At 40.9% G+C, this 14095-nt stretch overlaps 2 protein-coding genes across 3 annotated transcripts; one reads left to right on the top strand and one right to left on the bottom strand.

The window, feature by feature from the left end:
• Nucleotides 1-350: 350 nt before the first annotated feature.
• Nucleotides 351-6188, top strand: RPL7L1 (ribosomal protein L7 like 1). 2 transcript variants are annotated; one of them, XM_033160628.1, is made up of 7 exons: nt 351-478; nt 818-926; nt 2016-2179; nt 2797-2934; nt 4544-4653; nt 4788-5002; nt 5863-6188. In XM_033160628.1, exons 1-6 carry the CDS (start codon nt 465-467, stop codon nt 4994-4996), a joined length of 744 nt encoding a protein of 247 aa, XP_033016519.1. In that variant the 5' UTR covers nt 351-464; the 3' UTR covers nt 4997-5002; nt 5863-6188. The 2 variants fall into 2 exon arrangements, with proteins under 2 accessions (XP_033016519.1, XP_033016520.1); XM_033160629.1 differs by having other exon boundaries at nt 5860-6188.
• A 1007-nt stretch (nt 6189-7195) lies between these two features.
• MAD2L1 (mitotic arrest deficient 2 like 1) lies at nt 7196-13239 on the bottom strand. The gene is made up of 6 exons (XM_033160599.1): nt 13171-13239; nt 12999-13114; nt 11343-11489; nt 9603-9723; nt 8621-8724; nt 7196-7720 (listed from the first exon to the last, which is right to left on the bottom strand). Exons 2-6 carry the CDS (start codon nt 13069-13071, stop codon nt 7548-7550), a joined length of 618 nt encoding a protein of 205 aa, XP_033016490.1. The 5' UTR covers nt 13072-13114; nt 13171-13239; the 3' UTR covers nt 7196-7547.
• Nucleotides 13240-14095: the final 856 nt, after the last annotated feature.

Genomic DNA, 14095 nt, shown 5'->3' with positions numbered 1-14095 from the left:
ATGCACATTTAAAAAAAGGGTTTAAAACTGAAGATCATTTTTTTCAACACGAAATAAGACACGAAGGGGAGGGAATTGTATTTTCCACTGGTTTTTTTTTTCCTTCTTCTTCTGAGCGCTGCTGCTTTATGACAGCTACCCTAAAATCCTTTGAATTATCCGTGTATTTCCTTTTATGGGCAATTCTCACTGCTCTCCCCAGGATGGAACCTATGTTTAAAAATGAACCCGGAAGTTCGCACAATGAGATGGGTTACTAAATTTTCTTAGCTCTATAACGCTAGAGTTACCGTATACAGTATCTCTTGGGAACGAGAACCATAGAGATAGATTCTAGAACGGTTTAAACCATGCCATTTTAGGGCAGCGCCTCGACGCGCCTGTGCGTGAGATGCGAAACGCTTCCTTCCGGGAGGGGTACGCATGCGTAGTGGATCGAAACAGGACACAGGTGGCAAGGAAAGATGGCGGAGCCTGAGTGAGTTTTCGAGGGGGAAGAAATAGATCGGGATAGAATCCGTGTCCATCCTCGGGGAGGGCTTGGGGTTCTGCTTTGTTTGTTGGATGGAGGCATAGTCAGAGGCCTGTAAGAACAATCGATACGCGTCACAGTGCTTTGTATTTGATCGGTGGAGGGAGGTTGTACGATATGGAAAACGACCGCTTCTAGGAGTCTGTGTGTATGTTTACTAGAACGAATAAGTCCTTGAATAGGACCTATTTGTGCAACGCATTGTGTATATGAATGTGTGAAAATCGCTTTCCGGTATATCTGTTTTTGTGTTCTGTCTGACCCGTTCAAACTCTTGTGTTTTAGACCACCAAAGAAGATTCCCCGGGTGCCAGAAAATCTACTGAAAAAAAGAAAGGCATATCAAGCAATCAAGGCCACCCAAGCAAAGCAGGCGCTGCTGGACAAAAGAAAGGTAGGGGAGGCATATTGTAGGTCAGGACACTGTACGCTCACCTGATCAACTCAGGCAGGAATTCCCTTGATAAGGCCAGTTGTAATAAATGTTAGATAAATGATGCATGTAATGTAAAATCATGTTTCAGTTAAAATGCTTGGGAAGAGAAGTGGTAGAAATCAAGGGTGTATATCTTTTTGCTTTAGAAGGATGTAGTCTTGCTTACTTGGATTTGTAGGAAGTATTACCACCCTTTTCACCTCTCCAGTATTGTAAGAATAGGTACTCCCTCACAACTTATTCTTAGAATGACTTTTTCTGCCCTTCCTTTATCAAACCCTTTTCTTGAAGTTCCTCTGTAACCAAGACTTGCTTGAACCATTTTGTGACTGAATCAAACTAGGATGCTATCTTTGATATAAAGTTCCAAATTCTATCACATCCCATCTACTTTTCCATGGTAACTCGCCTGCCCCAATTGTAGATTAAGCTCCTTAAACTGAAATACAGCCCTTTTTCTAAAAAGAAAAAGAAGTAACCACATAAGTATTTCAGTTCAGAGAGCAGAAATAAGGTTAGGTTAAATTAAGATAATCTGCTACTACACTGTTTCCAACACAAGACATTGCCCTGCAACTTATTGTATCGATATATATTGAAAATGCTCAGTTTTTCAATAAATTACTTGACCTTTACATTATCAGTCACTCAGGTGTGCTTGCTCCCATATTCTTATGCTGTCATCTAGGAAGGGAGTACCGGTAAGTGTTTTTTCCAGTTATAACAGTAGGCCACATGTTAGCCAGGTATATTGTGTGTTTTGCGGCTGCTAATAAAACACGTTATGAATAGATGTATTGGAAGTTCATATCCTGTTATTACTTTATTTCATTTATAAGTTTCCCTGTATTTTAGGGCATAACCCCAAAGATACAAAACTGTGATACTCTGGAGTGCTGTACAACAGCAGGCATGTCATTGTACTGAACATTTTGTACTGAAAAAAACATGCTGAGCATGTTGACCATTATGTACTAAATTGAGTAGTATGCAAATAGTGACTTAAAATAAAGGCATGTCTTTTAAAAATTTTTTTCCTTATTGTAGCATCAGAAAGGAAAACAAATCAAATTCAAACGTCTTGAGACATTTTTGCGGGATTCTCATCGGAAACACAGAGATGATGTCCGTCTGAGGCGCATGGAACATAAGCCCCAGCTGCTCTTAATGCCCGAGGGACACAAACTGGCTTTTGCTGTACGGATTGCAGAGTAAGCATCTGTTTGTCATCTTTAACTTAGTTTTCCAGCAATCTGCTGGTTTCCACTGCTTTGCTCATTCTAGTTTTTCCAATTAGTGCAGATTATGTGGATTTTTTTTTAAATGTTTGCAGAACAGTGAATTGGTGGTATTGATGAATTATGACAGAACAAAAAAACCTTCTTGAACTGAACACTGAATAAAAGCAATAAGAACAAACCTTGGCTTCTTGCTTTTGGTTTGTTTGGGGAAGCTATGCTAAGCCCAAGGGTAGGGAATTTGATCCAACGATGTGACGGGTTCCTGATGTCCCCCTTCCCACACCCATAGTGCACTTCAAAATGTAGGCAGGAGCACCCATCGGATGTCATTATGACACCAGGTGAAGCTTTTTCCTTTACAGAATGGCATGATTTCAAAGGCCCTTTGGGCAACAAAGCACTTTTTGCTTTGGCAATTGGGGCTTGCACTCACTGTCAAATCCAGTTTGCAGAGAAACAGGCCCCTTATTGTCCCTTTACAGCTATGATTTTACCCACCCCACAACTGATGTTAAAGGAGTGGCTGCTTACTCTGGCGCTTTCTGTCCAAGGGGAGAATTTGGCTGATTTTTTCTACTTTGATTTAGAATTAAAGGTGTGAGCCTACGCGTGCGGCATGTCATACAGAGGCTACGGTTGAGAAAGATTTACAGTGGCACATTTGTTAAATTGACACCAACATCTCTGAAAATGCTGCGAACTGTGGAGCCGTACGTGGCATGGGGGTTAGTACAACTTTTATTTTTGTGTGTGTTGGACGGACGGTTAAAGGCAATGAAATGAATATAAAAGGCATAACTTTGAAAGAGTTAAGTAGATTTCTTTTTTGCATGCTAATATTGGCATGTTAGGAAAGATGAACTGGCAAGTACAAAACTGCTAATTTATTTTTCTGTGACCTTTTTGAGGATGGGGATGGGATCTCTCTCTCTCTCTCTATGTGTGTGATACTGCTGCCTTTGGAAATGGTACAATCATCCAGGGCCTATTAGCCGGACTTGAAATATAGCTGAAATTGTGAGCCTGGATTTGCCAGGGACAGATGTGCAGCTCAGTGAGCAGTACCTGAGAGTGGCAGTATGTAAACTGATAGTGCATGTTGAAATAACTATGAGCTGTGCTTCTCTGTTACATTAATGTCGTAATATTGCAATGTACCGGTAACTGGAGAGTGGCTACCGGTAACTTGTGTCCCTCCAGATGTAATTGGACTGCAGTGCCCACAACCCTGAATGTTGGCTATGCTGGCAAGGGCTGAAGGATGTTGAAATCTAACAAAGTCTGAAGGGACACAGGTTTTCAATCCAGGTGTAAATCATTCTCATCAGACTTGTCTGAGCTGCCTGGATTTGAAGTTCAAGGGTATGCAGGACAATCTGATCAACAATGGGCTGGAGGGGCAGCTGATTGTTCCAGCTGAGGGATAAACCTCCACACTCTTTAATTTATAATTTAGTTTTAGCATTTTTATGCAACTACAGATCAAAGGTGAAAGTAAACTGGACTGCTGCCATTAACTTTATTGTAATGAGACTTACCGGGATATTGCATATATCCAACTACGTTAATACGTTTAGTGTGGGTCTTTTTATCTGTTGAAATCAATAGACGTTTTGCATGAAGGTGGGTTTATAGCTTTATATACATTTGTGCAGGGGGTTAATCATGTGACAGTGGTTGGGCTCAGATCAGGTGGCATTTGCAGTCTGCTTCAAATAAGATTTTGTGCATTTGTCTTTCGAAAACAATTTAGGCGTGAATGCTGCAATAATCCACTTTGTAACTGAACTACAAAATAGATTATAAAAATACATGCCACAATGCATTCTGTCTTGGAGCAGTAGCTTGCACAGATCTTGACTAGTCCTCTACCTTGTGACCCATTGAGAAGAGGTATGTTCTAAGGATAGTGGAGTACAGTGGTGCCCCGCTAGACGAAAATAATTCGTCCTGCGAAAATTTTCGTCTAGCGGGTTTTTCGTCTAGCGAAGCGGCAATGACAGCCACACTCCGCTAAATGGAAAAAAGATGAAAATTTTTCATATTGCGAAGCAGCACCATTGACTTTTTCGTCTTGCGGGGCAGCTTCCGCTAGACGAATGCCGTTCGTCTAGCAAGTTTTTCATCTAGCGAGGCATTCGTCTAGTGGGGCACCACTGTATTTAAAAACAAGTTAAGTAGGAAACTTACATACTGTGCTGTAAAATGACTAGTTTGTGGCCATTCTCTGGGAGCTAAATAGCAGTTACTTACTAAATAAGTTGCCATTTTGGAAGGATCTTGTAGTTTTTGAAAAATTCTCCAGCAGCATCACCACTAATTTTGTTTACACAGTTATCCGAACCTGAAATCTATTCGAGAGTTGATCCTGAAACGAGGCCATGCAAAGGTCAATAAGAAAAAGCTTGCTTTGACAGACAACATTCTGATAGAGGAGCATTTGGGTAAGAGATTAAATGTAGGGGAGGACACTAAGCTTTGGGGCAGCATATGCTTTATTGTGATCTAGGGAAAGGGTAGTGAAATGACCAAAGAAATTGGATGCTACTGTGTTTCTAAAATCATTTCTCCCTCTTAGGAAAGTCTGGTATTATTTGTTTGGAAGATCTTATTCATGAAATTTACTCAGCTGGGAAACACTTTCATGAAGTCAACAACTTCTTGTGGCCATTCCACCTGTCAGTAGCTCGCCACGCCGCCCGCAATAAAGCGGGGTTCCATAAAGAGATTGGCGATACTGGATTTCGAGGTAGTGGAATCAACCAACTCATTCGTCATTTGAACTAGGCTCAGGTGGGTGCTCTTAAGACCGGCTTTTATGGATTTCAGTTACTGCTTAGTTATATGTTAAAAATGGTCTTGGAATTCCTTATGAAGTTCAGAAAAGTGGACCGCATCTAAAATTATTCATTCTGCTGTTGGATTGTGAAATTATAGGAAGATAAGGAAGCCAAAATCATCAAGTTTCAATCGCTGGAAGCCAGAAGATGGGAGTGATAAATCTGAAGTTTAACTCCTCAGCATCTTAAATTTGCAAGATTGGGTAGCAGAGATGGAATATACTTTTTGTTGGACCTCCTGTAGAGTAGGTGGTACAGAGATGGATGAGGTGATGGTCAGGGCCAGAATGAGACAAGTTCGTGTGACTTCATATTAAGTTATCCTAATGTTTGGCAGCTTCTGGTAGATCCTAGTAAGTCATATGCAAAAAACAGGGCAGGACTAAAAGTTTACTTTGCAGTGGATCATACTTTATACAAATCCACATGGTTTGCGTATAGTAGGTCATATGCTTCAGAGAAAGGTGGAAAAAATTCCAGTCAGTTCAGGTCCTTACATACTATGAAAGCATAACTAACTGGCAATGCATAAACCCAATTCATTCAGAGAGCAGTTAATTCCAAGCACTATCTTAGGTTCTCAGTGTTGTGAGGTTGTTTTTTAAACTGTTTAGGATTCCACCTCCAGTTACACTGCATGTTTGTCTGCTAGACAGTAATGAATTTAACTCTCAACAGCAACTTGTATACTTTTTTCCAGCTGTCATAAAAATATTTGCTCTTAATATTTTTCCAACAGCTTTCTTCAGTAGGCACCAAACATAATTATAGTGATTTCTAATTTTGCATGTTTTACTTACTTTCTAACAGGTTGTTATGAGCGTTATTAAGGATGTTCTGGAAGATATTTATTTGTACTCCATGATGTACCTGAGACTGCAACATGACATTAGTTCTGTTCCTTTCTGTCTCACTGTGTGATGCTGAAACTGCACTTCCATAGTTGAGTTGGAAGGTACCCAAGATGTGATTTAGATGTTACCCTGTGCATAGAACAGAATGGAAAAATGGACGAACTCCTGGAATTCCACTTGCACAGCCCTCTGAAATTAATATATTGCTTACAAATAGTGAGGATGTTTTGAAACCCAGCACTGCTTTTTGCATGGTTTCATTATGCCTTTTGAATACAAAAGTGGCATTTTTAAGATTTACAGAGTAGGAAACCTAAGATGATCTAAACCTGGTGAAATGCCTCTGCAGGAATATTGTGAACATGTCAGGATCCTCTTCCCAGATTGCTTGAATTGGCTGGCAACTAGTTGATGCCTTTAATTCTCCTGTCAAACCCTTTGGTCAGCCCATGTCTAAAATAGCCACTTTGAATGTAGTCCTTGAACAACTTTTGTATGTAAAGTCTTGAATAAAAAGATTTATTATTTTTTTGCTTTTTGTGGAGCTTTCTTATATGCCAGACAAATGCAATAACTATTGGCTTTTGAAGCTTGTAAACTATTGATTGAAAAGATGAGCAGTTCCTGTTGGAAGTATTTGGAACTTTTTCCTGAGACAATTCTCCCCTCTTCCTATTGATGGGCACATTTTCTTCAGGGTATTAAGGGTTATAGCAAAAGGTGACATGCTCACCCCAGTTCATACACTTCTCACCATGTCAACTATCTCCCCTTGTCCACCCTCCTGGCATAAATAAGCTTGGAAAAAATATGATTTTTTCATTAGCCAATAGTAGAGCTGTAGAGGGGGAAATTAAGCTAGAGAATTTGTCAGGATGGCAGTAGTCATACCTTGGTTGTTGAATGCCTTGTGAGGCGAACATTTTGGCTCCTGAATGCCCCAAACCCATAAGTGAGTGTTCTGGTATGTAAGCATTCTTTGGGATGCGAATGTCTGACGCTTCCAATTGAGTGCAGGAAGTTCCTGCAGCCAATTGGAAGCCACACCTTGGTTTTTGAAAGTCAAAAGGATTCAGTTCGAGAACCAAGGTATGACTGTGTATATATAGATGCCAATATTCAAGTGAAAATTCTCAACCACAATTAAAATCACTAGGAAAAGACTTCCATTGGTGCCAGTCCTAGCTGTCCTCAGCCTAACAGCTGTATGCAGGGCTGTGATCAAGCTGATGTTTCCAGTCCCTCAGGTCTTGCAATATTCTTGCTAACACTAGCCACAACCACAACACGGACAAAATTAAGTAGTTTATTGGCAGTAGACTCACCTTTAAGTAAATATAGGCAGTTATACAGGACACTTATGATACAAAGATCAGTTGAAGTTCTACTTTATTTTATCCTACAAAATACACTTTAAAACATTCAGTCCACACTCCTGTAATAACCAGAATGAGGAAATTCAGTCACATATCAAAGAACAGGATTTCAGCATTCATTCTTAGAAATACATCCACAGTATATTTAAGCTATGTACAAAGCATGTTTTCCCTGTTAGTTTTACTGGAACGCAAAAGATCTATGAAGAATGTAATTACTATTTGCTAAAGAAGTTAAGAGGAAGCTTATGTACAGTCTTAATTGCAGTCAGGGGAAGCTGTCCTTTTTGTAGGCCACCATACTGTTGACTTTGTGTATTGTAGTTGTAAAGGAACGAAGACGAACTTCTTCAGAGTTAGCAATGAACTGTGGACCAGACTCTTCCCATTTTTCTGGAACATCTAAGTCTTTGTCTGTGAAAATCAGCAAGTCAAATGCACCTGCAAGAAAAACCCAGTGTTGCTGGATTAATATTGCATGCCTATATTCTAAATTCATTTTTAAGGGTACAATAAAATTGTATGCTTTTATTTAAAATTCAAGCACATTCATACTTTTTCTGTATTAATGCTGCAGTAATACATTAATTGAACCAAATTAGGACTGGATCATTCATTCATATCCATCACTTGATGGCTAACTACAATATGTTGAAATTGGATTATCAGAATTGCAGTTTACTGAACAAGTGTTCACCAGATTTAGGGTCATTGCCATACTACTAGTTTTAGTGCCTCCAAACAATTTTGCTGATGCAGCCCACTACACTTGCAGCCTTCCCATGAAAGACCCCATCTATGTTAAGTCAAATTAAATGTGAATCACTTTCATTGAACTTTTGACAGCATTTTCTGCAAGCAGCAGCGGTGTCAGAAGTCTGCTTGTTTGAATTGCTGTGAAGTGTGAGGAAGCGGGCAGGATGAGGGTGATAAACCTCTTCCCTTCTACCCTATAACTGTTCCTGCTATCCCACCCTATTTTCTTTCCAATAGGTGTTGCACCTCATCTCAGCACCACTGAGAAAAGGCTGAGGAGAGCATGAGCAGGGAAAGAATACAACACCATCCAGTTTGAAGACACTATTTTGGAGATGTTCAGCCCACTCAGATTTTATAAAATAACATGGCACCATCTGAAAATTAACTCATTAACCTTACTCCAGATAAATTGTTTATATCCCTTAAATGCTTGGCAATGCACTTCTTTACAGAAATTAGGTTGTATGTGAAAACGTATCAAGTCGCTGTACTCTTTTCTTTGCTCTGTAGCCTATACTATGAATAAGCCCCCAAATACATTTGCTGCAGTCTGTCAAGAGCATCAAGTGACAAGATACTTACATGTTGTTTCTAGCAAAGGAAGGAAAGTTACTGTGGCTGTTATCTGTCTGATAACAGATTTTATTTCATCCTGTATAGCTTTCTGAGATTTCTCTCTCGGTGCACTAAAATAGCAATCAAAAGCTGTCATTAAACAAGAAGTCTGACATCGTAAATTAACAAAGCTATTAGTATTTTGCATAGTAAATATACACTGGTCCAACTTATATGCCATGTTTGGTGTGGTTGCTTTGCAGGTTTCCATAGCCTGTGCCAGGGAGGAAGAACCATTGGCTTGTAGGCCAAGTTAGGCCTGGCAGGCCCTAAATCTACTTCACACCTGATGTAATATGCAACATCAGAGGTGGGACAGGAACAATTAGCAACCTTACAATTACACTTCTGGCAAGACCACTTCAGGCAGGTATGTGCTAGGCTATAGAATTTTGGACTTTTGCTTTACTCCAAGCACAGCCAATACCTAACTATAAAGTGTGGCTTGCTGAATTCAGAGCAGTGATGAAAGGGAAAAGCTTATTTTGGGTCACTTGATGTCATGCAATTGACAGGACATGCCCATCTGTCAGAATGGTCCATGGGGATGGGGTAAGGTGGTGGAGGTCAGGAGCTGGTCTGCCTGTCAAATCTCCCCCCCCCCCACTCCTGGCCTACATCTATAGCATTTTACTTGTGTGCATTTGCTGCTGATACCCCAGGCCTTAGAATGGACTAGCTGACCACTTTGCAAGCACGACCCTTGCTTTGCTCATTTGCAAGCCATGTCTCCCCCTTTAGAAGTACCCATTTTGAAGGAGGCAACTATGTATCTATAGCCACAAGCATATCCATATCATCCATCTTTCCAAGACAATTACGTTGTCACCACAATTTGCAATAACTTTTTTTTGTACCTGGGGTGAGGGAGGAGCACAATTTGAATACAAAGCTGAATAAATGCCTACATTTTGCATTGTTTGAAACAATGGTGTTTGAATGCACTTACCTTTCATCCTTTGCAGCTTTGTCACATTCAATGTCAAACTGCCACCTTTCCAGAACTTCACTGGTTTCTTTACTGGAGATCACCACCACTAGCCGCTGAACTAGGCATTCATAGAGCCATTCTGAAAAAAAGCAAGATGAAAAATAGCTTCCCAGAAGTCCCAGTGCCACACACCCTTAAAACATTTTAAACCACCTGAAATAAACACTACCACTGCCTTTCTGCAAACTACTAACTATACAGGCAACCTGCAGTTTATAGGATACACATGGTACACTTGATGTAGGAAGCCTAATGTGCAAGAATTATGCCAAAGCTTCAACTAAATAGAAATTTCAAATAGTATTTCTATACAGTCAAACCTTGGCTTGCAAACGCCAAAAACCCGGAAGTAACTGCTCCGGTTTTCTCCATTGACTTTGCCCTTTGATCCTCAGTTGTCAAATGTTTCGGAAGTTGAAAGGTCTTCCGGAACGGATTACATTCGACAACTGAGGTTTGACTGGACACTAAATGAGACGACTTAATTTTATACATGAGGAATGGCCAACTTCTGTATTCTTGGTAGTGGATCTGTTTTTCTAAATTGCTTGCGAGTCCACGGTATGTTTTGCTACACAAACTGATCTTATTATATGGCTTCAGGCTTTACCAGTTGCTCCCATCTAGCAGTAGTGATTTCAGAGTTCTGGACCATATATGCAAGGTATATACAAATTACAAAGGTAATACAAATGTATTACCAACACCCATTATTGAGGTTCCTGCTAACTGCTCCCATCATGAAAAAGGACACTAAGAATAAAGGAGTGTTTACCTATGTACTATCTTCTGGAGACTACAGAAACAGCACTTCACTGATGCAAAAGCCCAATACAGATGAGTTTATCTACCTTTCATTTCTTTAAAAAGGAAGTGTCTGCTCAGCTTCAACTGATTCTCCAGTTATGTCCCTTCCTAAAGAACACAAATCTGGCCAATTGCTGCTTCCACGTTAGATTACTGAAAGGAGCTGCCCTTGTAGGAGCATTTAGAAACTACAATCAGTGCAAAATTTGGTGGCCAGAATGCTTTCTAGTGCTCACTATTCAGATCATGTTACCAGTCTTGTTCCATCAGCACTGGTTCCAGTTTGCTTCTAGGTCCAATTCAAGGTGCTGGCTATTACCTATAAGGTCCAGGTTTGAGGGCAGGGTATCTGAATGGCCTCCTGCTTCCATATGAACCAGGACCTCACCCTGGCATCCTTTGGAAGGAATATAAATTTAACAAATGAACCACCAGAAGGCCTGTTCTGAGCTCCACAATCAAGGAGGGAATATTTGGCTGTAAAAGGTAACAGGTTTTTTTCACTGGCAGGAACACAGTTGTGGAACCCTTTCCTATGTAAGTCTAACTGAGCCTATATTTGATGGTTTTTAGGCAGGCAGACAATACATTTTTCTTTTGTTATGATTTTAAAGGTTAGTAACCCTGCTTTTCTGATGTCTGCCCTTTAAGTGATTGAATAGAAAAGAAACAAGAAGTGGCATAAGATTTTGCTGAGAGCACATGGGCACTGTCATGCAAAGAAAGATCTTGTATTCATCTACTTTGTGCAATTTTGACAACAATATTTTCTTTTAAGTGAAACTGCTGAAAGTTCTAAAACTACTTTTTGGCCAATTTGTTGAGCTACTGTGTTGTTTTCTTAATCTCTATGCAGTAATAAGAAAACTGTCAGGAAATCATAAAAAATACCTTTTAGCTGTCCCACCACATTGTTCAGATAATTTTTAAGTTCAGAGTCTGCAGTTACAAGCATAGTAAGTCCATATTTCTGAACACGTGTAAATGTTTCAGCAGGATAGATCCCACGTTGGTATAAGATACTGTTGATACCATATGCTAGAAGGGAAAAAATATTCAAGTGTTAACAATACAAGGACCATCACCTTACTTTTAAATTCCTTCAGTTGCTTCCAGCAGAAAGCATAGCATGTGCCTGTTTTTATAAGTGGCAATCTTCTCTGCAGGGCAGAGATAATGGCTCAAGGGGCAGAGTTCATGCCAGGTGCCAAAGCTATTGGCTGACAAAATTGGAATTAGCAGTCTATTATTTTATTGTGGCTACAAACCAGTAACACACATAGCATGCTTATTTTAAAGAGTCACCCTTTTTTCGACATAAAGTTTTAAAGGAAAGCAGATAAGGACTCTAATAATTGCACACGTGCTTTTATTTTGGTCAGTGCAACTTCTGCTTTAATACTGCAGTGGGCAGGTTAAAGCTACACTTGCCAAAAATCTTACATTGTTACCTTTAAAACATAACTTCACATTGTTTATTATTTAATGAAAGCAATCTTCTTTAGACATAAGTTTGTGTGGTAGGTTATTTGTATACCTCCAACTTTATGTTTGCTATCCATATCATAATTTTACCCAACACCTAGAACTGAAATTCCACAGCTCATAGAATACTTGATTAAATGATATCAGGTGGACTTATGCAAATTCAAAAGAAGGTAATGCTGCTCTCTCACAATACTTCAATTAGATGAAGTAATATGGCAAGTGTTTGTAAATTAGTGGCTACAAAGGCTTATGGCTGAGGGATACTAACTTGAAGGCAAGCTTAAGCCAAACCACAAATGCTCATAACTGTCCCAAGAGTGGACAAATTGGAATAAGCATGCTTATTTTAAAGAGTCACCCCTTTTCGATATAAAGTTTAAAATGAAAGCAGATAAGGATTCTAAGGAGAACAGGCAGTGCAATCCAGTGCTTTGTCTACAAAGCTGGGAAAACTCATCAGCATGGTGCTACAGGCCTGCGTGTGACTATCAACATCTAAAACAACAAAGTCTTGTGGCACCTTAACACTAATGTATATATTATAGCTACAAGCTTCTGTGAACTACTGTACACAACCAACAAGGAAGTTGACAGCGCAATACTACACGTGCCTGCTCAGAAGCACGTTTTTTCAAGGGCGCTTACTCCCGGGCAAACGAGTGCAGGATTGCAGCCTGGAGTTCCTTACATTGGAAAGCTACTCCACGCATAGCCATTTAGGCTTTTTTCCCTTTTATATTGCGATGCAAACTTGCTGGTACGCTGTGGGGCGCTATACCGTCAGCGACAGGATGTTTGTGTAAAATAAACAAACAAACGTGGGGGGAAGTAAAGGAAAAGAGAAGAAACGAAGATGGCCTATGCTGCGTCCCGCTCCTTACCCTCCAGCTCGGGCGCCATCATTCCCTCGCAGCAACATCCCCTCCTCCCGATCCTAGGCGGGCGTCCCTACTCGGAAGTAAAGCCCCTTGGATTGAGTGGGGCTTACTCCAAAGTAAGCGGCTCCCCTAGGAGCAACCCGCCCGCGGCCCGCTTCCTCTCCTTTCCCGGCTAACTCACAGAAAAACTCGGCGACGATCTCGGCGCTGCCCCGCAAGGTGATGCCCTGCTCCCGGCTCTGCTGCTTCGCCATTCGAAGAGGACGAGACGACGGGGGTTGAGCTCGGACTCCGGGAGGAAACAGGTAGCGGCGGCGGCGACCACCAACTCGCGGTTCGCCTCTCCTCAGGGACGATCTTCCCGCCACCTGATTCAAAATCCAGTTCCGCCTTCTTCGCGTCGCGCGAGAGTACAAGGCAAGAGAGGGCGCTCCCCCCTTGCGCGTGCGCATCAGGAAAGGGGGTGGGGCCAACAGCAAGGCAAGCGTCGTTATCGCCGGCGCCCATGGGCCGTAAAGCGTTCTGGTGCCTCTAGCGGCCTATGGAAACGCGCATGCGTGAAATCTTTGAGCGGTTCCCCCCCCCCCCCAATTCCTTTCACGGTGGCAGAAGGTTGATTAGGGAGCTTCGTGGGTTTTTGTTAATAACGGGGAGAAGCAGGGATCAATTCTTGTTTCCCATAAGGAGAGGTTTTTATTGTTTGGGGGTGTCTTTTTTTCTCTGGGTGCAAACTAAAACCATACTTGGAACATACAGGCGTTTCAACGTTGAAAGTTAGAGCGGTAGAGCACGTGGCAAAAAAATTAAAAATACGCTGAGGCTTATTAGCAAAGAAAATTAATGTAAACTTCTGTACAGTGCGATCGCCACTTCCCCTTTTTAGATTTCAATTAAATTCCGTTAATACCTTTTATGATTTTTTTAAAAAACTATTTTTGAACTAGGTATTGTTCTAGGAGTGAGGTTGGTCTCAATCCTGCACCTTCAGCACACCTCTTTATCCTTGCTTTTTAGGAGCCCACTATATTTTTCTGTGTTAAATCATTTGCAACTTGGGGTCTTTCTTGGATGTTGGAGACCGCCTGGGACCTTAGGGGTTAAGGGTGGGTAACTAATAAGCGTAAAGGTCAGCTTTTTATTAAAAAAATTTATTCACCACTTTTTATTGAGAGGCTGATGAAGTATTTTGGGGGTTCATGATGCCTTTTGAAAAAAAGAAAAATGTTGTACCTGCAGGGGTACACGAAAGGGTTTCAAAAGGATATATGCCAGAATTTA

This window comes from Lacerta agilis, chromosome 9 (assembly GCF_009819535.1).
Source record: "Lacerta agilis isolate rLacAgi1 chromosome 9, rLacAgi1.pri, whole genome shotgun sequence".
NCBI lineage: Eukaryota > Metazoa > Chordata > Lepidosauria > Squamata > Lacertidae > Lacerta > Lacerta agilis.
Note: the sequence above shows the minus strand (reverse complement) of the source record. Positions and strands in the feature narration are given on the sequence as shown.